The sequence below is a fragment of the Numenius arquata genome, chromosome 1 (genome assembly GCF_964106895.1).
Source record: "Numenius arquata chromosome 1, bNumArq3.hap1.1, whole genome shotgun sequence".
Lineage (NCBI taxonomy): Eukaryota > Metazoa > Chordata > Aves > Charadriiformes > Scolopacidae > Numenius > Numenius arquata.
The window spans coordinates 463,710-490,691 of record NC_133576.1 but is presented as its reverse complement, the minus strand read 5'-3'; the positions used below and the strand labels follow the sequence as shown (position 1 = coordinate 490,691).

Here is a 26,982-nt window from a genome sequence, read left to right as displayed (position 1 = left end):
GGGCTATCCAGGTTGACCCTACAGTTTATGTTTCACCATTCAGAGGTAACTGAGAGTAATTTGCTTTGCTATCTAATACATTAGGGCACAAGTAACAAGGATACATTTGCCAAGACACCAATGATCTCACTGTGAGCAAATCTGTGGGATGTCATACTGCAAGCATACAGAAGATTGAAAGCCAAGGGCAATGTTACAAGACTATTTTGCACTGGTCATTTAAATAAAATAATAACAAAAAAACAGTCACTGGTCTTAGTGAAAAGAAGTATTATGTCTTACACTCAACAGGAGGCACTTGTTTTCCTTGATAGCACCTAGACAGCCCAGAAAGCCTGTCACCATGATGACTGTGCCAATGGCAATGACTAGGTTGGCGGCTGAAAGCGACGGGAAGCTAGGAGAAAATGTGGCGAAGTTTCCTTGCGACACCGACAGCCAGATGCCCACACCCAGCAGACCACAGCCACATAACTGCAAAAGGATAAACAAAAGAAAGGTTTCACAGTTAAAATAAATGGCACTGGCTCTTTCCCCCAACTCTGAAAGGAAAGAGTTTCTCAAGCAAATTCTCAGGTTCAGCAGTAATGCTCTCACTGGCTTGGTGCTGAAACAAAGTGAAACTAAATGCTTTTACTTAGACTTGGTCATGTCACCTATACTTATAAATCTATTCAAAAGGCACTGGATGACAGAATTATCTTTTTAATGACTCAGCACATGAAACTAGGGCTACCCATTGATCTCCCAACAGCACAACCCAATGAAATTTTTCTGTAGTAAGATAAAAAACATTATTTGAAAGAATGCTCCATTGCACTTATTTCTGCAGTCATCTACAATGTCTCAGAGTATCCAGCCCCATATTTCCTCACCCTAGGGCAGGCAAGGAAGTCATGGAGATAATTACAATCGATAGTATCATTTCAATACATACTTGTCATAAAATTCCCAGTCCCATTAGCCAGGTTGGGTTTTAGTGTGAGTTGTCATAGATTTACTGTTGTTTGCCATGGTTCAATGTCACAAAAATCAGATTTCTAGGTTTATTATCTACAGGAAGCTCAACTTCTGCTACTCTCTGTCAGTGAAGGAACCTGAAGGAAATGCAAAGCTGCTAATAAGACATAAAATTAATTTCACTTTGCTTCTCATTCTTAACCATGTCTGGTTAAGGAAATAAGGTTTCCCACCCTAAGTCACAGGGCAGGTCTTCAGAACATGGAAAAGTATTGCACTACAGGGGGCCTAAAAGCTGCCCATCTTTTACTATTTGCTCTAAATGGCTGTTAGACAACCTCCCATCTGATCTGTGATCTTTGGCACTGAAATCAGAAGTAGGAATCAGTTGCGCCTTCATTAAATCTGTGAACTACTAAACAGTACTATTACAGTTTCCTCCCAAATCTAGCCTTTGCCAACGTCAGAGGTGGAATTCACATCACCTTCACTGGGAGAGGGTCAGAGTACACTCCCCACCTCCCCAACTCAGAGTATTTTGCTCCAATTTACTTGGACCGCTGCATGGCAAAAGCAAAACACCAACTAATCATTATTCACAATGATATGTCGGTATCAAACTCCAAATATGAGGATAGTAGCAAAAGAGGTAGAGGAAAGAAGCCCTTACCAGCATCTCTTTACCATTTGAAAGAAACCAGCAGAATCCTTGACAGAGATTGGGTCTAGAACAGAAAGGTGGCTAGGAAATTACCCCAGAAGGCTCATGTTTGTATTTATTTAGACAGTTAGAAGCAGATAATTGCTTATTTGAAGGAAGGGAGAGCTACCTTCAAGTGTAGGAAATCAGGAAAGTGACAGGCCCACTGGTGCTCCATGGGATGGACGTAAAGACAGAAAAGGACCAAGAGCAGAAGGAGAATCAAAGCTGGAGAGCAGAAAACCAGACAGATGGCCTCTGGCTCTCTGAGAGGGCCTCAGCTCAGGAGGCCCTCTATATACACTTCCATACAGGAGAGATCATTATTTCACTTGCTTGTGGTAGCCACCCTAGTATTTTGGTAAACTCACTTTGCTTTTTGGCAGAAGACCAGTCATCTGCTGCACCTTCACCTTTCCACTATGCCTCTAGCAGGGAAGAAGCATCTGACACCTGATGTGAAACATTTGCAAGCAAGGTCTTGTGGATTAGCAACATACCACTATGGAGACACAACTTGAATGCCAGACATCTGAACACATTGGGAGAAGAGTCCTTTATAATGCAAAATGAAGTGGTATGTCAGCTGAGACAGCAGGCACGTCCACGTTTGCTCTTTCTCCCTGCGATTCTAATGTCCCGCTGAAGACAACCATGGAATAACTCCTTTCCAACTGCTGTAGTGATTGCATTAACATAATAAAGTGCATAATGTGATTACAGTTCCCTTCAGAGCTTTCTGACAACACACATTGTTATACCACAGCATCTGCACTGATCATGCTCTCACCATGGCTGATTTCCAGGCCCACTGGGGAAGCTAAGGAAAGTTCTCCTTGTCACAGACTTTAAACCTCCCAAAGTAAGATTTCCTCATCCCTAAATTACATTGAAAGTTCAAGATTACATTAAAAAACAGGTGATGGAGGGGCTATTAAAGATCAAGGCAGATCTATGCAAACAGTATTATCTACAGTGACTGAAGAGAGTCAGGAGGACTCACAAGAGATTTGATAAAAGATATGCCATCCAAAAAACTTCCACAAGGTGGCATCCCATACCAAAGAGTAGTAACAGTTTAAGTCAAATTTTATTTTTCTCCTGTCCAGAGGTCAATTTTTGTGCTTACTTCTGTTTTTATCTCTGTCATTCTACTAAGCAGCAGTACTGTTGATGCTAAAATTTATGCTTTAAACCTTAGGTCCCAGGAAAACGCTTTTTTTCACTCATGCTTCTTAAAAAAATTCCAAATAATTCCACTGACTTGGGACTTAATTGCACACGACCATACCAACCAAAGCTAGCTAGAATTCTAGCAATAAAATAGTATCCTCTGACACTTTTTTCTCTACCAATCTCATTTTTTATACAACGTGAACAATGTAAAAATGCTCTCACAGCAATTTATTCTCACGGCATCTACCCCTTTGTTTGGTAGAACTGAATCCTGGAGGGTGAAAGTAGCAAAAATATGTCAAGTCATATTATTAATTCCTTTTTCACTGCATAATTAAATAATATATGCTTCTTGGTATTTAATTGTGTGAGAATGATGACACTGACGTTCCCTCCCCAGGAAAATGGTTCAACAGCATAATACATTTCACTAGACTTTTCTTCTCAAAAAATGTTGTCTCATTTCCCTCTCATAACTAGAAACTATTCTCCTCCAGGCAACCATCAAATTTCTCCTCTCCCTAGTGTTTATGTCATGCAGGTTACTGCAGAAAACTATCATAAAGTCAGTCACATACATGGATACACAGAGTCTTACATATAGGGTAGTTTATGCAAGCTATGGCACACATACTTTGAGCTTAAAAGCAAACAAAAAAAAAACCCCAACTCTCCTCAGTTTATCCCTCACTTTGCTATTTCACTATCAAAGCCTGAATCCTCTTCAGTACCTCAACATCTATCTGTCATCATCACTGTGCCTAGAAAACATTCAGCATTCTAGGGGACATTAAAGAGTCTCAACTCAAGAACAATTTGAACTTCAGATAAACCCAGAGAGAAACCCCAAAGCAAGTCTTTCCCTGACAAATGCTATGATCAGAGTGGCAAAGCGTGTCTTTTATTTTATTCTGAATTTTTGAACATTGTGTGGACTAATACAACAATACAAACTTTGACAATAGAGCATTATATCCAGTTTAGTTGCCTTAATCTAAAGAAGATATAGTAAGAGATTACAAGAACAACACAGATGGTCAGAAGTATGCCAAGACTGACATATTTTACAGAAGGAGATTGTGCACAGGATTATCTAGCCTGGGAGGAGTTATTAGATAGGATGTGAATGTGATTCACAACTCTAGAGGTCAGTGTGAAAACCAAACAGCCTTTCATCTTTTACAATAATAGGAACAAGGGGAATATAAGCAAGCATTATATAATATATTTTGCTTCACATAACCGAGAAGTCAATTTATAAATTATGCCATAGGTGATTACAAGAATCAAGTACTGTGGTCAGTAAGGGCTAGATAATTTTATTTACTGGTAACAGCATTTGTAGTTTATTGGTATATACATAAATAATGGCTTTCATGCTTCTCAGAGTAAGATAATGCATGCAGAATCCAGCAAAAGTACCAAGCAGCAAACAAGTTGGGGTAAAGAAGGTGTAGGATATGCCATTTTGGTAAAGTTTATTAATAGAATAATATTGATAGACTTACTCTTGAAATAAGTCATTGTACAGCATCAGGAAACAGAAGCTGATAAGGATGGCACTACCAAGAGGAAAAGGGATGAGGCCATACTCTTCTTGACTTTCGCCATTACTCCATTGCATGCATAGAATGTGTGATGGAAAAGCTGCACAATTGGGTGTGTGAGAAATAGTGGAGGGAAGATATATCCTTGACATCAGACATTCTACTGCTGATTAAACACCAGGGGAGCACTTAACAGACTTGAAACAGAACAGAGACATATAGAAACCAAATACTGAGAGACTACTAGGGACAAAAAGAAGCAGCAAGTGTCTCAGTTTGTATCTCCACTTTGAATAATGTGCCCTGGGCCATCTGTGGCCCAGTTACGGAGAAGAGAAAGCTCCCCACCTTTCTCTGTGCTGTGTTAAAACAGGCAATCTTCCTTGAAGCAGAAATGATACAATGGAAAATACATGAAACAGCTTAAATACGGCACCCATAAAAATGTTCAAAAGCACAGGAGGTGTGTTACGAGGAATTACTAACAGCATGACTGCAAAAAATAAGTGTCAATCTGGGAACTGATTTCAGGACAACTGCAGTGACAAAAAGACATTCTGAATTAGGCTTTGACGGTCCTCTATTTAAACAGTAAGTCAACAGTGAAATGACCTGCACCAAAAGGACAAGCATGAAGAAGCCATGTGGACAAGCAGAATGCACCACCAAAGGCTAGCACAGAAAGGTTCTTCAGCGTCCAGGAGGCTCTTCATACCCTCCCTTCTGTTGGGGTCAGCAACACTTTGGAAAAGCTGCCAGTAATATTTTCTTGCCGTTTGGTAAGTTCTACAAGATAAAGGTTACCTATCTGAGATCTTCTTTTCAAGATAGAAAGAAGTTGATGAGGCCTTCTTCACACAACTGGAAGAAACCTCATGTTCACAGGCCCTGGTCCTCACGAAGGATTTCAACCACCACAATGTCTGCTAGAAGGACAACACAGCAGGGCACAACCAGTCTAAGAGATTTCTGGGATGCACTGCTAACAATTTCCTGACACAGTTGATTGAGGAGTCAACAAGAAGAGGTGCTCTGTTGGACCGGCTGCTTACAAACAAGGAAGAACTTGTTGGGGATGTGAAAGTCAGAGGCAGCCTTGACAGTAGTGACCATGAGATAGTAGAATTCAGGGTCCCGTGAGGAGGGAGCAGGGCACTGACATTTCAGGAGAGCAGACTAATCTCTTCAGAGACCTGAGTAATACAGGTTTCAATAATAAGAAGTGACAAGTGCCCCACCCCCAGCTTCTGGCACAAGTCCCACCCCACCACCAGCAGCCTCAGGGACCACTCGCCCCAGAAGCCGCTACCCTCTGTTGGTTACGTGGCCTGTTGTGACTGGCTGGCAGGACCAGCTGCCCCCTACCAGTTTATCTGGAAGTACCTCAGACCTGGACAGACCTTCCCCATACATATGCAGGGAATGTTATTTTGCCTTGGCCGCCATTTTGACAGGGCACCGCCATTTTGACAGGGCACCGCCATTTTATGGCAGGAAGGTGCCATTTTGTTAAATGCCACTGCTCTGTGATCAGCTGATGGCCATCTCCTGACTCTGTTATACCCACAGATACTCAGGCAAGCCCCCTGGTTGGGTGCCTTCTTCCTTTGCACCAGCAAGTGCCCAGATACAAAAATATTTTGTACAAATATTTATGCACAATACATACATTTGGATACAACATATATAAATAGATACATATTATATCTATTATACGGAAAAGTAGTACATATAAATACAATACAACGTATATAAAAACCCTAAAGGACTGTGCAAATATTTATAAATATATATTTATTTATACAGAGAGACACATTTTATATATACTACTTCTATATATGTGTATATGCATATATATTTATGTATATAAACTAAACATTTATAGAAATTAAATACGTATACCCATAAAAACAGGTATAAAATGGATAAAACATTCTTTAATAATAAGACCTAATGAAATGAATAATTAAAGTTTAAATATAAACAAAAGTAAAAGGCTGGGTTGTGGTCCCCCACGTTAGCAGACTGCAGAACAAGCCCTGACATGTCTGAGTTGGGGGGAGACTTGAAGAAGGTGGAGGGGCACCAAAAGGGCGATGGGCATAGACAAGTTGAAACATGCCCAGGGGTTACAGACCCCTCCTAAGAGGCCACTAGGGGGCCCTCAGTGCAAAGCCCCTTACATGTGAAAAGCCAAATCCTTTGAGTGGGATTGAGTGGGACCCTCCATCTTCCCAGAAAACACCTGCCTGAACTTTACTGTACAGCTGGGGAGGCCTCCCATGATTTAGATCATGACATTTTAGCTCTCTGTGAAGTGGAAATACCACACAGCTGGAATAACATCAGCGACGACGCCATCTTTGAAATAGTACTGCGGGATAAAGCATGGCAGTGCAATTTGCAGAAGGGCTATTATCTGTACTTCTCCATGTTGATGGAACATATGAGCCATCTCATTAACCCCTACAACAACGCCTCAGCTGTTGAGCCTCACTCCAGCAGTGAGCCTGGTCTGCAACCCTGTCATAACGAAAACAAAGCTCAAAATGGATGAAAAGTCTTGCACTTTTTCTACAACAGGGGATCTGGCACATTGGAGCTTCTACAGGTGTTGCTCCTAAGAAATTTCCTTTTATGGCTGACATCATGGGAGAGGTCAATTCGCTCTACCTCTACACGGATCTTGTAGAGCACCAGCTTGTCATGGACTTTGCAGTTCCTTTATAACTGGTGTTAATAAGAAGATGATTGAGACAGTGATAAGCCACACTTCATGCCTGTGAACCACCAGCACATCTACACAATCAGCACTGAAATAAAGACTGACCAGAGCAAGCATTTTGCTTTGGGAAGGTGATTGTGAACCTGCCTCTTCAGCCCCAGAAGCCTCTGATATTTTCAGAAACCATGCCAAAATGGCAGTTGTAAAATATTACAGGGACCCATCTTGTACATGAATTATTCCAGAGCTCAAGCTGGCAGTGGTCTTCCTGGTTTTCAAGACGTTCCTGTGGTGTGTGGTGCAGGTGTTGGAAGTATATCCCATAGCCTGTTTCGAAGGGCTTTTGAAAAGGAGTTTAGAAATCATTAAGCCACATGTTAAAAGTGCTGCTAAAGAAATTGCAAAAAAACCATGTTTAGACATGTTTCCAAGGGCAAGTTGGAAACTCCTTCAAATCAGGTGGGCTTGGGACTTGCTCATATTAAAAGAAAAAGCCTTAAAAGAAACAAAGCCAAGTCATGCCCCCACAGGGAAAGTCGACCCCAGCCCTTCAAAAGAAAAAGGAAGGGGCACTAGACAACAACCTGACGAGGAGAGAAAGAGAAAGAACAAGCCAGGCCAAATGGTGCAAAAGAAACAGAAAACCCAGAGAAAGAGGTCCTGATGTACCACTAGAAAAGGAAAACTATTTTAAAAGGGATGGCTTTCATTCATGGCTGCTCAGAACAATGCACCAAATCCAAGCTGAATTTGTCTGAAGTGTCCTAAACACAGACCAGGAAAACACCATTGCGAAAAGCATGTTTATTGGGGTGCCTTCGCTTTCCACTCTTGTGGAGTCTGCACTTCTGGGCTTTTTCACAGCCGGGAATGGAGAAGATTACATAGATCTGAACAACACCCTACTACATCTTTGCTGCAAGATTGTAAAAGCTGATAGGTCCAACCTCAGAGCCGGTAAGGCTCTGCTTCTCATGAATAACTCACCGGCCTTTATTTTCAGCCAGCTGGACATTACACTGGGGATGAACTGACAAACCAGAGCAACAATTGCTACCCTTACTGTGCTTTCATTGAGTTGCTTCTCAATTACAGCTCGCTCGCTTTCCAAGCACTTCTCCACAGGGCTGTTCTACGAAGACACAGCCGGACAGCAGCGAGGAGTCAGGCTGGATGACATCAATAATTACGTTCAGGCAGTGCTCAGTTCTGACCCAGAGTATGAGCTACTGGGACCCTTCCACAGTGATCTGTTCTTTCAAGACAAACTTTTGGTAACTGTTGTGGATGTAAAAATTAAGCTGACATGCAGCAACGACAGCTTTTGTTTGATCAGCTCCCTGGCAGCAGGATCCTGCTTTTATTACGTGTGCCTAGCTATTTGTGAAGAAGGTGCAGGTGGTGCCCCAAGCACCTTTGGTGCATGGTTTGTCATTACTTAACAACCAACACTAAATAGCCAGTGAACCAGGTGGGCATGAAAGTGTTCAGCATACTACCCATCAATCACGTCAGCAATGAGGAAAGTTTGTTTCTGAGACAGCTTCCCAACCTTGTTATTGGCTTCATAGCTATTCATACTTTTAGCAGCAATTATGCTAAGAACCCTTTCAACGTTAAACTTCATGATACAATTTTTTTGTCCCTGTATGTGAGTGAACATGCCAGTGAAACCACTGCAGCCTGATTTTGAGAATGGCTTCCGGTGAGAGAATACATGCAGCTCGTTCAGATGATTGGCAGCCACATGAAAGACTGTTCCCTACTGGTGTACAGGGAGGAGTTTGACCATGGCTATACACAGGCAAATGGCAGGGCTGCAACCCCTGGGGCAGTTGATTCCAAGTGTACTGGATGCCTCTCCAAGTGAAAGTAAATGGTGCCCAGCACTCTGCTGCCAAAGGGATTTAAAAAAATGCATTAGCTATATCAGTTGTGGCATACCACTTGGCTGCCTTTGACTCCAGTTCATATTGGAGTTCTAGCATGTCAGGCATGGCACTGCTCAGCAGTGGCGTGACTTCATTCAGGCCACAATAGTACTGTTAGCCTACACTCCCCGTGAGATTTTTGCACTGGCCATATGGGACTATTAAAGGGTGAGCAGGTCTTACTGATCACTCCTTGGCTCTCCAGTTGATTAATCAGCTTATGGATGGGAATCAAGGAGTCTCAGTGCGATATTGCCACCAATGCACCATTATGGTAGCGATCGGCACCTGTTATTCTTCAGCCCTCAGCAAACCCACAACAGAAGAGTTCTCCAAGAGATTGGGCAAGGTAGACAGCTGTTTAACTTCCTCTGTCTCCAAGACATCTATCCCAAAAGCCCACTGGTACCATTTTGGGTCCTTGAAATACCCTCTCCTGAGGTAGTTTGTGCCAAGGATGCATGGAGCCTCTGGGCCAGTCACAATAGGGTGGGCGCTTTTGCCACTCATTCCCAGTTAGGCTCACTTCAGCCTCCAATACAGTTAGCTGTCGGGATCCTCCTGTCACTCTAGAAATACACATGGGTGTTACCCCTTTATAGCTTGATGCTATTAGAGTACATTGTGCACCTGTGTCCGCTACAGCCTTAGACTCTCGTGGATCTGACGTACCAGGCTATCTAATCCACACAGTCCAATCTGTCCCTCTTCTCCACCTGACTGGAGGCAAGGCCCATCTAATCCTGGTCATAGTATTCGTTACTCACTTCTTGCAGAAATTAGTTGGAAGTTCCTTCAAGAGGATCAGAAGTAAGATCAGGGCTTCTACTGTGCCTGGGGAACTGCCCGCTGGAAACTGGGGTGGCACTTTTCCTGGAGGGATCCCCTTTTGTGGTTGTTCTTCCTTGTAACTCACGTACCCATGCCTCTAGGATCAAGGTTGTATTTTCATCTCACTTCCTCATGTCCTCTCTGTGGTCATGCAGGTAACACCACAAGGTGCCTCATGGTATGTACCCTCTGTATTCTCTCTCTTGAGAAGAAAAACGCTTCCTCCTAATAGCTGAGATACTGGTCCGTACAGGTGAGGAGCAGAACCTATCCTTAAATTGCTGGAACTCTCAGGACAGTTTCTTGGACAGTTTCTCAGCTAACACGGCTAGCAGTTCCTCCACAGCTGAGATGCAGGCCCATCAGGTGGAAGAAAGACTTGCTTTGTATTGCTGGAGTTGGCTAGACAATTCATCCACCATTTGTCCCTGTTTTTCTTTCCAAGACACTATTGCCAGTGAGCTGGCATATGACAATGGTGTGTTCCGTACCAACTTCCACCACATGGGCCTTGTGCATTGGACCTCATTGGGATCTGTGGGTAACTGTGCACTGTCTGGGTCACGATAAATCATCTCCCGCACAGCTAATTCCCTCAGGTACTGGATACCTCTTTCCATGGTGGTCCACTTGCCTGGGTGACATGTAACATCTTCCTTGGAGGAGTACCTTTCCTTCACACCTGACAGAAGCTGCCTCCAGAGGCTGAGGGCTTGTCTCTTTTTCCCAATCGCCTTGTCAATGCCCCTTTCCCTTATCAGGGATCGCAGCTGCTTGGCTTCCCTACCCTCTAATTCCAAGCTACTGGCCCCATTATCCCAGCATCGGAACAGCCAGGTGACAATGTGCTCGCCTGGAAGTCGAGCTGAAAGTCGCTGAAATCTTTTCGCACATCTCGCAGCTCACTCAGGGATAGGGACTGGGTGATTATCTCTGGTTCTGCCTCTTCCTCCTGTTCTCGTGATGGCCCTGGTTCATCATTATCCCTTACAAGACAGGAATTATAACATCATAGCAAAGGTGGCCAACAGCATCCAGGGCTGCATTAGGAAGAATGCTTCTGGCAGGTTTGAGGGATGTCATCCTTTCCCCCTACCCAGCACCAGTGCATCCACAACTGGAGTGCTGTGTCCGGTTCTGGGCTCCTCAGCACAAGACAGACATGGGTGAATATGAATAAGGGAATGGAGCGCCTTTCATGTGAAAAGAGGCTGAGAGAGTGGGAACTGTTATTCCTTGAGAAGGCTCAGGGGGATCTTACTGATCTGTATAAATACCTGATGAAAGGCATTGGAGAAGAGGGAGCCAGACTCTTCTCAGGAGTGCCCAGTGACAAGACAAGAGGCAATGGGTACAAAAAGAAAACACAATATTCTATGCAAGAAAAAACTGCCTTTTTTTTTTTTTTTTTTTTTTTTTTTTAAAACCTTTGAGGGTGGTGAAATACTGGAATAGTGTTCCTGGATAGGTTGTGGAGTCTCCATCTGTGGAGATATTCAAAACCTGACTAGACACTCTCCAGGGTAACCTGTTCTAGCTGTCACAGCTCGAGCAGGAGTTGTGGACTAGATGACCTCAACAGGTCCCTTCCTACCACCCCTATTCTATTAAGGCTCTCTCACACCTCAATCAATAACTGCATTCCAGGTGTATTCTCTACTATGCGCACACACACACACACTCTCTTCTTTTTTCCCCAGTACCCGCTGTCGCCGGAACAGGTAAAGAATAAGCCCCCTCCATTATTCACAGCTTGTGTCCAACACAAACACAGCCCCAATTTTCTAATGATTGCTGTTAATTATTAGGCGGTAAACATCTTGTTCATTAAATTCCTAGGTGATAAACTGTCCGTAGTTAAAATGTAACTGGGAAAGACTGTAAACAAAGGATAAACTTAAAGGAAACATACACCTGCAGAATGATAGTCCCAAATACAGACTTTCTCCAGGATGATTTGGGAAAAGCTGATATAAAAAAGCAAAGTGTCCAAGCAAATGAGACATTATTTGATGATGACATTATATGAGATGGAGTATTGCATCCAGTTCTGGGCTCCCCAATTCAAGAGGGATAGGGAACTACTGGAAAGAGTCCAGCGAAGGGCAACAAAGATGATTAAGGGATTGGAGCATCTCCCTGATGAGGAAAGGCTGAGAGAGCTGGGACTCTTTAGTCTGGAGAAGAGAAGGCTGAGGGGAGACCTTATTAACGCCTATAAGTATCTCAAGGGTGGGTTGAAGGAGGAGGGAGCCAGACTCTTTTCAGTGGTTCCCAGTGACAGGACAAGGGGCAACGGGCACAAGTTGGAACATAGGAGGTTCCACTCGAATATGAGGAAGAATTTCTTCACGGTGAGGGTGACAGAGCCCTGGAACAGGCTGCCCAGGGAGGTTGTGGAGTCCCCTTCTTTGGAGATTTTCAAGACCCGCCTGGATGCAGTCCTGAGTAGCATTCTCTAAGCAATCCTGCTTCAGCAGGGGAGTTGGACTAGATGATCTCTATGGTCCCTTCCAACTCTAAAAAAAATTCAGTGAAATTCAGTGAAATTACTTTGGACTGCAGTAATTCTTCCCCAAAGACTGCACAGCTATTTTGAGTGGCATGCAACAAAGGGAAACACAACAACATTTTCCCTGCCTGCAGCTGTGAAAGGTCAAATTTAGTTGTGTCAATGTCAGCATTATCATCTTTTTGTATATAACACACAGTGCCCAAAGTGCAGCAGCTAAGAAAGAAGACTGAACATTTGAAGGGGATTCAGAGATGATGTACGAAGAAAGATTAAAATGTGTACAACATAGCTAAGTGATAGTTACCTCAGAAGGTAGGGAGGTGAATGGGGGCAGAACTTGGAAACGGTATTAGGTCTCTAAGAAAACAAAAGGTTAAAAATTATAGATCAACTACAGAGCCTCCTGAAATCAGAAGGGCTGGCAGGACCCTAGTCATTCATTTGCTGGATGGAAAAACACACAAAGATCAAATAGAGTTCAAAATAACATATAAAATCCAGAGAATAACTAATACACAAGAAGGAATTATGTAGTCAGTCCACACAGGAGACCTGACTGGATAGGTATTTAACATAGAATTCATAAAGGCTATATCATTCATAACACCCATAAAGGACTTACTGTTCCTCCAGAAACACTAGCCTTATGCATATATTAGATTATGCAGTTATGCTGTCCTTGATAACAGGCTTGACAACAACGGTTCATTTAAAATACAGTAACTAAGCATTATACATAATCTTCATATTAAAATGTTTTCTCATAAGTAAGCAGGGGGATAGGAGCAGAACAATTCTCTAAGCAATTCATCATAACGAATGAAAAAACATCAGCCTAACAAAACGGTTCTGAGCATTAAGCTGTATTTTCAAAACACACATAACTGTAGAGATATTTTTCTGAAAGGCGAAGTTTGGGGATTAAATTCACTCTCTCTTTAATTCTTGCAAATGAACCTACCTACACAGACTTCAAACTGAAAACAGGCAGCAAATTGCAATGCTGTCTTTTAATGCATCACTTTTTGAAGCTCCTTGTCAGAAGATGTAGGTTTAGGGCTTTTCCCTTTGTAATATGATGAATTGAAAAATGGAAATCTGCCATGATTTTAAAATGCTTTTATTTTATTTTCCTAATTATTTCCATAAAGTTAATTTCACTTGAAATGAGAATCCCATCTGAAAAAGAGCTGGACAGAAAGATCTCCTGAATTTTCCATAAAAACATTCAGATCTGAGTTTGATAGCAAAAGCAAATATATATTGCTGCTTAATCCCATTAGACCTGCAGAATAGAAATGGAACTGAATTTTGTTCTTCCAGCTCTTGGAAGAATTAGAAAAATATTTTACTTCAATCCCTAACCCCTGTGCAAGCATAACAAAGTACAAGGTTTGTACATGTTAGCAACCATGATCTGGCTAATAAAAATATTTTGATTTGTCCCATTATTAAAACCTCTTTCCAAAACCATTTGATTCACAGACTCAAAACCAGCACTCAAGGCTTTGGAAGCTGGAGGGAGACTTTTCAACTACTTTCATAGGTATCAGCAGGAAGAGACAATTTTACCAAAACAGTTTTTAGAGTAACAAGGAAGAGCAAACAGCACATCTAAGTAACAGTCCACGTTCCAGTATATAAAAGCCCCAAGAGAAATATATCAGATAAAACAGGAAATCCTATTTTATTCCATTGACAGTAGAGAGAAAAACAAATGAAGTCATGATCATGGAGCTCCCCCACTGCTCTAATTTTAGAGCAGCTGCATTAAAGCCTTTTGAAAACAGAACTGTATGGCTGTTTAAAAACTATATGCTAAATTCATTTGTTATGTATTTGCAGAAATGCAGGGTCATGTATCTGCAGCACTTTCTTTTGAGATGTATGTCCCCACCTGTTTATTCATGGACACTTTCTGCCCCACAAGGAGCACAGTTGGTCCACTGTCAAACATACATTTACAATATTTAGCATTTATGGTGTAACTCCATAAAATCAAGGCACCTCTGATAGTCACATGTTATTAATCTGTCTCTTTTTTCCTGAGCCAATTCTCCTGAAACCTCTTTATCCTCTTTGTTTATTTTAATCACAGCTGCTTAGTTCTGCTCTCTCTCTTAATACCAAATAAAAGCAGTAGTAACAAAAATAATAAATCAGATGTTTCAAGCACCTGGGGGGAGGCAACAGTCAGCAACCCTCATCCAAATTTGCCTAAAAGGACTGAGGATCTTTCCAGCCTCAAAGAAGTTACCATGACTTAAGATACTCTCTCGAAAATGTACTACACGGCACAACCAAGAACAGTGTCTTAAACACTTAGTGTTCTCCATCAGCTCAAAAGATGCTAACAGGGGCTTAAAATACATTCTGCAGATCCACTTGTACCCTTCTCTTTCAACTGTTGGAGGCAATTCTGAAAAAAGATGCAAGGAATCAGTGTGAAGAAACTACCTGCAGAAGTTATTTGTAAACCAGTGACTGTATATGCATGAAGTAAGTCTTGTGGTGGGTAAGTTGGACCACCGTGAGCATTTTTCTCTTGGTCAATTTGTATGTTAAAACAGCACAACACTATAGGGGATTCACTCCCCTCTCTAATTCATGACATCTTCTGGCATCACTGATACCTGACTAAGGACTAAAACTGACTTCCAGTTTTACTTATTTTATGTCACAGCTTCCAGTTCCCAATGGCCTTGTATTGTTTAAGCTTGCAGTAGAACAAGCATGCCAGCACTAAACTACAACAGAGAACAGGCATGAAGGCAGGAAAACAAGTTGTTTGCCCTCAGCACTGTCTGCTCTTCTTGGTATTGAAGTACAATTTTGTGATAAAAAGTAGCAATGATGATAAAAAGACCAATGGTTTTGCACAGCATTTATTAGGAAAAAAGTAATCAGTAACTATATTAGACCTACAGGAGGAAAAACTGTATTACAACTGACTAATTCAGTTTCACTTTTTCTTTGGTAGTATTCAAAGCTATCCTATCTCTTTCTGTTAGTATGTTCTATTTTGAAACTACTACCTGGCAAATAACATCTCCAAGTGGACTGGGAACGCCTGCTACGTATTCTTAAATATTCTGGCAAGCAGTCTTTAGTTAAAAAGATGTTATGTGTTATCACACACAGTCAGTGTTATGTTATGGGCCATACCGCGAGCTTCCCTCAAACCACGCGGAGAGCGACAGCGGCAGCGGTGAGTGCTGCGGCTTTAAATTTGATTTAACCTAAATTTGAGTTCTGTGATTGATGGTTACCAACTTTTCAGAAGGGACAGGCAAGGAAAAAGGTGGTGGGGTGGCCCTTTATGTTAAGAGCAGTATTGTATGCCTCGAACTTAGCAATATGCACGATGACAGCGTTGAGTGGCTATGGATAAGAATTAAGGGGAAGACCAATAAGGCAGACATCATGGTGGGAATTTGTTATAGACCCCCAAACCAGGATATAAAGGCAGATGAAATATTCTATAAGCAGTTGGCAGAGGCCTCACGATCACTCTCCCTTGTACTCATGGGGGACTTCAACTTCCCAGATATCTGCTGGAAATATAACACAGCAGAGAGGCAACAGTCCTGGAGATTCTTAGAGTGCATGGAAGACAACTTCCTAACGCAGCTGGTGAGGGAACCGACTAGGGAAAGTGCCCTACTGGACCTGCTGATAGTTAACTCAGAAGGTCTTGTGGGGGATGTAAACGTCGGAGGTCATCTTGGACAGAGTGATCATGAAATGATAGTTTTCAATTCTTGCTGAAGCAAGGAGGGGGGCCAGCAAAACTGCCACCTTGGACTTCCGAAGGGCAGACTTTGGCCTCTTCAGGAGCATGGTTGAAAGTGTCCCTTGGGAGACAGTCCTGAAGGGCAAAGGTGCCCAGGAAGGCTGGTCGTACTTCAAGGAGGCACTCTTAAAAGCCCAGGAAAGAGCCACACCCAAATCCCAAAAAACAAGCACGAAGGGAAGAAAACCAGCCTGGCTAAATAGAGAGCTTTGGCTGGAGCTCAGGAACAAAAAGAAGGTTTATGATCTTTGGAAAAGGGGCCTGGCAGGCAAGGAAGCGGTGAAGATATGCAGAGGGAAAATTAGAAGGGCCAAGGCTCAAGTTGAGCTCATCTTGGCCACTACAATTAAGAATAACAAAAAGGGTTTTTTTCGGTATGTAAACAGTAAAAGGAAGATTAGGGATAATGTGGGCCCACTGATGAATGAGATGGGCACCCTAGTGGTGGAAGACATGGAGAAAGCAGAGTTGCTGAATGCCTTCTTTTCTTCAGTCTTCACTGCTAAGGCTGCCCCTCATGAGTCTCTGGCCTTGGAGGCAAGGAGGAGGGTATGGAGAGAGGAAGTTTTTCCTCCAGTAGAGGAGGACCAGGTTCGGGACCACTTGGCCAAACTGGACATTCCTAAGTCCATGGGCCCTGATGGGATGCACCCACGAGTGCTGAGAGAGCTGGCAGATGTTATCGCTGGGCCACTCTCTATCATCTTTGAAAGGTCATGGAGAACAGGAGAGGTGCCTGAAGACTGGAGGAAGGCCAACATCACTCCAGTCTTCAAAAAGGGCAAGAAGGAGGACCCTGGGAACTACAGACCAGTTAGTCTCACCTCCATCCCTGGGAAGGTAATGGAGAGACTCATTCTAGATGTCATCTCCAAACAAGTTGAAGAGCGGGGGGTTGTTGGAAGTGGGCAACATGGGTTTACCAAGTGTAAATCATGTTTGACCAATCTGATAGCTTTCTACGATGCTGTAACTGGTTGGTTGGATGACGGGAGGGCAGCAGATGTCATCTACCTTGACTTCAGCAAGGCTTTTGACACAGTCTCCCATGGCATCCTCATTGGGAAACTAAGGACGTGTGGGCTGGATGAGGGGACAGTGAGGTGGATTGAGAACTGGCTGTGTGACAGGACCCAAAGGGTAATGATTAATGGAGCGGGTTCAAGCTGGAGGCCTGTAACCAGTGGTGTCCCCCAGGGGTCAATACTTGGTCCAGTCCTGTTCAACATATTCATCAGCGACCTGGACGAGGGGACTGAGTGTATCCTCAGTAAGTTTGCTGATGATACCAAACTGGGAGGGGTGGCTGACACCCCGGAGGGCCGTGCTGCCATCCAGCGAGACCTGGACAGGCTGGAGAGCTGGGCAAGGAAGAACCTCATGAGAGGTTTTACAGGGAAAAGTGTAGGGTCCCGCACCTGGGGAAGAAGAATGTCAGGCACCAATACAGGTTAGGTGTGGACCTGCTGGAGTCAAGTTCTGAAGAGAAAGATCTGGGGGTCCTGGTAGACAGCAAAATGACAATGAGCAAGCAGTGTGCTCTTGTGGCCAGGAAGGCCAATGGAATCCTGGGCTGCATAGGGAAGAGTGTGGCCAGTAGGTCGAGGGAAGTCATTCTCCCCCTCTACTCTGCACTGGTGAGGCCACAACTGGAATACTGCGTCCAGTTCTGGGCTCCCCAATTCAAGAGGGATAGGGAACTACTGGAAAGAGTCCAGCGAAGGGCAACAAAGATGATTCAAGGATTGGAGCATCTCCCTTATGAAGAAAGGCTGAGAGAGCTGGGACTCTTTAGCCTGGAGAAGAGAAGGCTGAGGGGAGACCTTATCAATGCTTATAAGTATCTAAAGGGTGGGTTGAAGGAGGAGGGAGCCAGACTCTTTTCAGTGGTTGCCAGTGAGAGGACGAGGGGCAACGAGCACAAGCTGGAACATAGGAAGTTCCACTCAAATATGAGAAGAAACTTCTTTCCAGTGAGGGTGCCAGAGCCCTGGAACAGGCTGCCCAGGGAGGGTGTGGAGTCCCCATCTCTGGAGATTTTCAAGACCCGCCTGGATGCAGTCCTGAGTAACATGCTCTGACATGCTCTGGGCAATCCTGCTTCGGCAGGGGAGTTGGACTAGATGATCTCTATGGTCCCTTCCAACTCTAAAAATTCAGTGAAATTCAGTGAAATCCATCCATTGCCTGGATCATCTGCATCTCCTTACTTTCAAAGACTTAAAAAAACTGAGGCAAGTGAAACCTTCCACCTGCAGCTTGCTGGAAACACTACAAGGCTGAACCTGATTCTTTTCAGAGAAGCTGTTAAGAAGGACTGACATTATAAAGCAGCCAGATAAATAAAAAGGGGTAGGAAAGCTGCCATGTGCTACAGTGAGGAGAGTTATAAGCATCAGGGAATAGGCAGGTGACTTGTCAGTTAATTGAATCTCACTTATCCCTTCTGTTCAGAGATCTGTTAGGTAAATGAAAAACAGGCAATCACACTGGGTCAGGAAGAAACATGAAAATTCAGTAAGAAAATTCAGCCAGTTACAAGTGGACAAATACCCTTGCTATCCCAAAGCAAACACAGGACAGTGGCACTGGACCACTTAACAAATACAGATGCATGTCGCAAAGTGTCTTTGAGTCCTGCTTTACTTCCAAGAAAAAACATTTTAAAAGCTTTCACTGACTTGTCTGAAAGGAGACAGGGGACTCCAATTCTTACCTAGAATGATTTAACAATATGGTCCTGCCAAACCCATTACAAGAAGGAACCTGCAGAGAAACAGATGCCAGAATGGCTTAGTTAAGGGAGTAGTGAGGTCAGGTCTGATCCTGCTCAGTGTTGATTAACTTCCATGGTCCATCAGAGCAAATGTAGCTTCCCATTATATCTGCCTATATATTTAAAGATACTCCTTAGTATTCCTGGAGCTTTCATTCACAGAGCCTTCATATGGAAGGAAGTAGCAGCAGAGACAAACCTTAAAATATTTAGGAATTATCTTATAAAAATGAGAACTGTGTCATGAAACTTCTTCAGATTCCAATTCTGCCACATTAAAGTAGGCAGCACTGCAATAAGGAACTGAGTATTGCAAAAAGGATGAGAAAGACATGGGACTGCGTTATCAGCATTATGCTATTTTTTCATATACTATGATAAAACAATCTTCGTATCAGAAAAGCTGTTATGTGGGTATCTGAAATGTTGGAAAAAAAGAGACTGGGACAAAAGAATGTCTAGCAACCAACTCTAAATCTCAGCAATGATTAACAGCTCTTGCAATTACTGTAAATAACAAGTGATTATTTATGCTGTGTGTACATTTAGTCTTCAGACAGGCATTGCTAATAAAACAGACAGCACAGTTTGTGATGCAGTGATTTCAGAAGAATAGAAGGAGGTAAACCTAAAAGGGGAAGCCCTAGAAAAGATGAGAGAAAGCTACTAGAACAGGAGGACAAACAAGGCCATATGAGAAGTGGAAAGTAAGCTCATGTATCTCTTTTTCTCACAAGACAGACTGAGGAAGAATTGGGTCATCAAAGAACAATCCAAGGCCTTAAGGATTCACAGCTGATTAAATGACTTCAAATATTCACATGAAGGCACTCTGCAAGCAGGATGTATCACAATGACACCTGATGTCCCTGATACCAAGGGAAAAGTGCAAGGAATGGCTGAGGACTGGAGGAAAGCCAATGTCACTCCAGCCTTCAAAATGGGCAAGAAGGAGGATCTGGGAAACTACAGGCCGGTCAGCCTCACCTCCATCCCTGGAAAGATGATGGAACGGCTCATTCTGGGCGTCATCTCAAAGCATATGGAGGAAAAGAAAGCTATCAGAAGTAGTCAACACGGATTCACCACGGGGAAGTCATGTCTGACTAACCTGATAGCCTTCTATGATGGCATGACTGGATAGATAGATGAGGGGAGGGTGGTTGTCTGCCTTGACTTCAGCAAGGCTTTTGACACAGTCTCCCACAGCATCCTCATAGGTAAGCTTAGGAAGTTAGGAAGGGTTAGATGAACGGACAGTGAGGTGGATTGAAAACAGGCTGAAAGAGAGAGCTCAGAGGGTTGTTATTAGTGGCACAGTCCAGTTGGAGGTCCGTAACAAGCGGTGTTCCCCAGGGGTCAGTACTGGGTCCAGTCCTCTTCAATATATTCATCAATGACCTGGATGAAGGGATGGAATGTACCCTCAGCAAATTTGCTGGTGATACAAAACTGGGAGGGGTGGTTGACACACCAGAAGGCTGTGCCGCCATACAGTGAGACCTGGACAGGCTGGAGAGTTGGGCAGAGAGGAACCTGATGAAATTCAACAAGGGCAAGTGTAGGGTGCTGCACCTGGGGAGGAACAGCCAACCCCTTGCACCAGTACAGGTTGGGGGCTGGCCTGCTGGAGAGCAGCTCTGAGGAAAAAGACCTGGGAGTCCTGGTGGACAACAGCACGACCATGAACCAGCAATGTGTCCTTGTGGCCAAGAAGGCCAATGGCATCCTGGGGTGCATCAGGAAGAGTGTGACCAGCAGGTCGAGGGAGGTTATCCTACCCCTTTACTCTGCCCTGGTGAGGCCCCATCTGGAGTACTGTGTCCGGTTCTGAGCTCCCCAGTTCAAGAAGGACAGGGAACTGCTGGAGAGGGTCCAGCAGAGGGCTACAAAGATGATGAGGGGCCTGGAGCATCTCTCTTATGAGGAAAGACTGAGGGACTTGGGTCTTTTTAGTCTGGAGAAGAGAAGACTGAGGGGGGATCTGATCAATGCCTATAAATACTCAAAGGGAGGGTGTCAAGAGGATGGGGACAGTCTTTTTTCAGTGGTGCCCAGTGACAAGACAAGAGGTAATGGGCACAAAGTTGAACATAGGAAGTTCCATCTAAACATGAGGAGAACTTCTTTGCTTTGAGGGTGGCAGAGCCCTGGAACAGGCTGTCCAGAGAGGTGGTGGAGCCTCCGTCTCTGGATACATTCAAAACCCGCCTGGACATGTTCCTGTGCAACCTGCTCTGGGTGGACCTGCTTTGGCAGGGGGTTGGACTAGATGATCTCCAGAGGTCCCTTCCAAACCCATATCATTCTGTGTTCTTGTGACATCTCCCAATCTCTTATTTCTGCTCTGCTGTTTTTACACATGTGAAAACAAAAATGTACCAAACACCAGAAACAAAAGGTAAAATGCAAAGCTCTGTCTCATGGGCATATTTTGCTGCTTAAAAGGCTCAACTACTGGTAACAACACACTGATACTAGCAGTAGCATCGCTATTTGAGAAAATCACCATCTATCTACATCATATGCACACAGCAAAAGAAAAGCAGTATTCAAATTCTGTAAGAAACAAAAACCTGTGCCCACTGGATTCACCTAGGTATGATGCAGTGAGACTGCTTTTAAAGGCTCAAGTGTTCCATGCCAACACTGAATCAATGTAATATTTCCGATGTGTGATTCTTTCCACATGTAAAAAACCCCAGCAGTTCTTCAGACTGACTAATTGATTTTAGCTTACAGGGGGGAAATATATCCTCAACAGCTCATATTTACTTGGCTGTGGCCTAAAAAAACCAAATCACTCTGCCACAGAAGATGTAATGAAACCTAGATTCCTATAGATTTGTGATTCATGATTGGATTCTTGACTTTCTGATCCACTGTGAACTAACATTTGTTAATGCTTCCCCTCTTAGTGGGCACACAGAACAACTTGCTCATGTGTGGATTCTCTGGCATCTAATAAAGATGGAGCTCATTCTGCAGGATTCCTCTAAGGGAAGCAGGATCTGTGCCTACTACCCAGCCACATCTTCAGTTTTGTTTATGTCCCGGCAGAATTCATTAAAATAAATTATGTTCTACTGAAAAAACACAAGACTGTTAATGGAATTTCATCCATTGCACTATGCAGATATCCAAAATAGACAGCCACTTTGAGCTAGTCACAATATACAGTGAAAGTTAGCCTCAGAGGGCATCTCAAAAAGTAAACACATTAGGTTTGATTTTTTTTCTTATCCCAGGTGCTGTTTGATTTACGGACACATGCTTGACTCAAAAAATTAACAGATGGTCACCTGTAAGTAATTTATCAAAAACCCAAACATCTTAGGTACAGAGTAGGCTGCTCTTTTAGTAAGCCCAGACAATACTCTCCAGTAATCTCTTTGGTTTGCCTGTTACTAAGAGCAAGCTACCTAATGCATTTATCCTGATGTCAGAAATAGTTAATGGTTAACCACTGAGAAGAAACACAACAAATGTCATGGTCATAGACAATTACTTATGAACCCTATTTTAACTGTATTTATTCTAAAAGAAAGATTCGTCACCCTTCTTGGCATCTCATCCAACTTTGTTATGAAAAAATCTGATAAGAACCTAACACAGGACTACCCAGTAGCCACTCTTTACATCTACAAGCACAACCGCAATATTACATTACTTCAATTTTTACCAAAGTCAACTGTTGTCAAGCTAAGAGTATATCCTGTAGCTACAAATTCACTAGACTCACACCTGCTAATGGCAAATGTGACTTAATATTTTCATACTCTAATAATGAGACTCAAATGGATCTACTTGGTTACAAAAATGATATCCACGATGAAGAGAAATACACATATTTTCAAGTTATTCCTCAGCAAAAAGCCTCACTACCCTGAAGCTAAACTTCTAAATTTAGGGCAGTATTGCCTTCAAGAGGGAGCTGACTCAAGAACCAAAACCAAAGAAATGAACAAACCTCTTACAGAAGTCTCACTCCACTGCATGAAAACCTTCAGCAACTTACACAGGAGACATCAACTCAACTCCCTACTGTTAGCAAAACAGTTAGAATTTCTCTGTCCTATAATTTTATGTATTTCCTAAGGCATTCTAGTTAAAAGTCTCATCATCCTGGGCTGCCTGTATAGAGAAACGTGCACCTTCAGAAAAAGACCTATGCCACCTAGAAGTAGTGTTCAGCAGAAAGTGGATAGCAGCATCCTACATAGCTCACAAGCAGAAACAGAGATAATTCACATACACAAGTGTTGGTGTCTTTAAATTAAAGTTGTGACATAAAATTGCAAAGTTATATTGCAAAACACGTATCAGGTGGAACCAGAATTGGAGCACACCCCACTTCAGAATACATGCTGATCTAGACTGCTGAAGGTAATCTGTATTCCACCTCTATAAGTAACATGACTCATGCAGACAGACATATATAAAACAATATAATATAGTTCTAATGGGATGAGACTACGTAAAACAAACTGATATGAATTGCGTTCAGACTCTCCCATCCATCTTTTACTTTTTCTCATCAATCTGGATACTATATACAAATAAGCCATTAATGGGAGCAAAGCCAGTATTGTACTTAGGTACTGTAGGGAGTCACATGCCTTCTATTATTTCTAAAATACAAGCTTCATCATCTGGAATATTAGGTAATAGCACTTCTCTACCCTATAGAGGTATTTTCTTTCTCTAATTATAATATCCTTATGAGGAAATCCAAACAAAGCACCAGAGTAAATCAAGGAAAAGTTTAGAAACAAAAACACACAGACGAGTATGAAATAAAAAAACCCAACCTCCATCTTATCACCGCACACATGACACTTTTTTTGTGTGCATTTTTTGTGTTTTTTTTTTCTGCTTGTATGGCACTTTTGTAGTGTCTACAAACTTTGAGCACAGAATCCCTCAAGAGGTAAGTCATATCTGTTTTCAGTTACACTAGTTACCTTCATGAGCCTTACACTGGGAATCATCTCAAAGGACCACTCCTCCCAGAGAACAGCTTCTGACTGTCAGTCTTTCAATCCCTGGATTTTCTTTATGCTTCTCTTCTCAATGCCATTTTGTGTTTCTGACCTCATATACATCACAGAAATACAGAAGCCTAAGCAGTGATTGCTTTGCCATTCACAATCCATGTCTGACTGGTGCCCATGAACTTCTAGCTCATGCTTTTCTGTACAAATTAGTACAAATGAACAGATCTCTCAGCTATAAAATGGAAAGCAATAGAAAAATTAAGTTGGTGCTGGGTTGTGAAAGTCTTCTACTGCTGTGTAGAACCAGAGCGTATAGCTCAAACCACTTATTAGTTAAGTTTACTGTTTGCATTTGCAGCAAGCCTGATCTGAGAAAAAGCAAGTAAACTGCAACAGCAACTAACATCATCCCCTCTCACAGACTGGCAGCTGGTATTCTTGGATGGCTTTGCATTTACCTTGCATTTAAAAGGCAGCTTGGCTACCTGCAAGGGACACAGCTCTTGTCTGTCCATCTGCTTTAGCAGAGAGGTGAATGGGGACCAGAGTGCTCGACAGTTTGAGTGAGTCTGTATACTGATAATCAAATAAAAACAAGAGCATGGAACAATATATATTAAAAAACTCGCATATCTGCACTCTAGACACAAATTCTAGCTTTGCTTACTCTAAATGTAAGATATGAATGGCACGTGGCTTGCAGCAGTAAGAGCTGGAGACGGAGCTCACCACTCTCCCAAGTTGTGGAAAAGGAACACACTGCTATTTCTACTAGGAACACTTTGAAGTGACCTCTGTTTTCAAAAACGCTTTTCTAATGGGTCAAGGTCAATGCAGATTGATTTAAGTCACAGCTATTTAAACCACCAACTTCAATCATAATTTAAATCAAAAGCAAGAAACCGCCTAAGTCATGGATTTTAACTCTGCGCTGTTTTTTATCTTTAACTCAGCTTCCTTCTGTAGATATTTAAGGTGTCTTTTTGTCAGGCCAGAAGAGGATCTGCGTTTATATACTTAGCCATCTTTTGTTGTTGTTACTATGTTAGAAAGCAGTAAATGGTAGGTTTTTATTTCCTATATGGGTTTTTTTTTGTTTGTTTGTTCTTTATTTTGGTAGAAATTGCAATTCAATCAAAAGCCACAATACAACAGTTCAAAAATATACGCTATAAATTACACAGTACTATGTCTAGTGCTCTGTATGGCTAAGAAACCAGGAGAACTGCCGAACCATAGTCTGCTTTTTAAATTGATTTATTTAGCAGTGGAAGTATTACCTGTAGTTAATGAAATGAACGTTTCTGATGACCAGGCTCTTTAAAGATGTAGAAACTGTAGCTCTTAAATGCTAATACCTCATTCTCTTTATATCTTCAGAAACAGAAAGCAAGTTTGTCTGCTTTTTCACCTACCAGATTTTCAGTATTGAATGAACTAGATGTTGAGAACTAAATGAATAATCTGAAATGAAAGCTACTGCTGTAAAAAACTGATTGAGGCTTTCACTCAGCTTTGCTTTCAGCTGATAAGACTTCTACCACATTTTTTTCTTGTATCCACTCCTTGAATATTTTTATTTACTTGCTTTTTCATAGATTATAGTCATAAAATGGGTTGTCAAGATTTCAAACGGGTTTAGTTTTTCAAAAGGAGTTAAATTAAAAGGTCTTTTTTTTTTCCTCCTCCGGCTTAGAATGCAGACTGTTAACAACTAGCAAAAACTGGAGAGGACTCTCTTGCCAAAGCATGAAGAAATTCTAGTATTTTTTTATGTTGTCCTTATTCTTTCAAGTTCTCCTTTTCAAAGAATAAAAATTATTTTCACTTTCTTCTTTACTTTAAAAAGCCCAGATCCAGCAGTAGTTGTGCTGGACGGGCACAAAGGTAACAGATCAGATGCTATAAGGATTCACACTACAGCAGGAATGCAACAATATCTCTTCATACCATGGTCAAAATAGCAGCATGAAATGAATATCACATGCAAATTCACTCAGCTATAACAAGCAAGGAATAATATTTCCATAAAAAGCAGAAACCTGAGAATAAGAGCAAAGATATTAGTCCGTGCTGGTTCTCTAGACGTCTTGGTCTATTAGGCTCCTCTCTCACTGTTAGAACATCACTGTTTCAGTTTGCTCATGGGTTTTTGTCCCAGATGTAACTGTGATGATTTTGCAGTCTTACCTCACAAGCTACTCTCTGTCCCTTGAAAATGTGGCCAAACCAAATGTTCTAGAAACGCCACAGCATTTCCACAAGTTAGCATTCAGTTCATTCACCAATCAAGTGAAAGTCCTTCCTTCTTCCATATAATGCAGACATTCTTGCTATTTCCATTTTTTCATGTTGTCTTCTAATTTATCCATTCCAGATCCTGCACTAACCAGAGACAGGTGCTCGCCATATGCAAATAAAAAAGAGCATGAAACACTGTATTTTACATGTAAAACCATGAGCTATTTTGATCATACAGCCTCTGAACCTGAAAAATCTAGTAGTAGGGACTACTTGGTTGAGATTTAATAAGGGACTACAAAGCTTGTACTTCATATGAGAGCAAAAATAATGAATTAAATAATTTTTTGCTTTCATTGAATTCTTGCATTTGCATCATTATTATACATATAATTTTACTAGTTAAGGTAAACTTGCTTAATTTATCTGATATTAAATAATTGACCCTGGCCATAGGAAGCAGTATAAAAGACGTGATTACAGGTATGGTCAGGAACAAAGGGAAAGAAAATAGAAAAATCCAACTGACGATTCCAGTATGCCTTTATAATCAAGTGAACACTGCAGACTGCACTGGTTCAGCATGTGTGAGAAGAAAAAAGGGGCAAATTTCAAATTAAATAAAAATCAAAGTTGCATAAATAAATCTTCAATACCTAGTTCAGCGAAGTAGCAGTACATAATTGAAAATGACACACTTTTGTTTGGCAGCATTAATGGAAGGTGTAAAATGAAAATTCCTATGGTTTATGAATGTGAAGTGATAATTTTACTTCACAAATTTTTGTGG

The 26,982-nt window shown here is 42.1% G+C and overlaps 1 protein-coding gene across 1 annotated transcript in view; it reads right to left on the bottom strand.

The window, feature by feature from the left end:
- The window catches only part of TSPAN9 (tetraspanin 9), a 101,189-nt gene that overhangs the window by 8,747 nt on the left and 65,460 nt on the right, over nucleotides 1-26,982 (bottom strand). Inside the window, exon 2 of the mRNA XM_074146656.1 lies at nucleotides 283-474. Within this exon, the coding sequence (XP_074002757.1) occupies nucleotides 283-474 (192 nt within the window). The remainder of the gene's footprint in view (nucleotides 1-282; nucleotides 475-26,982) is intronic.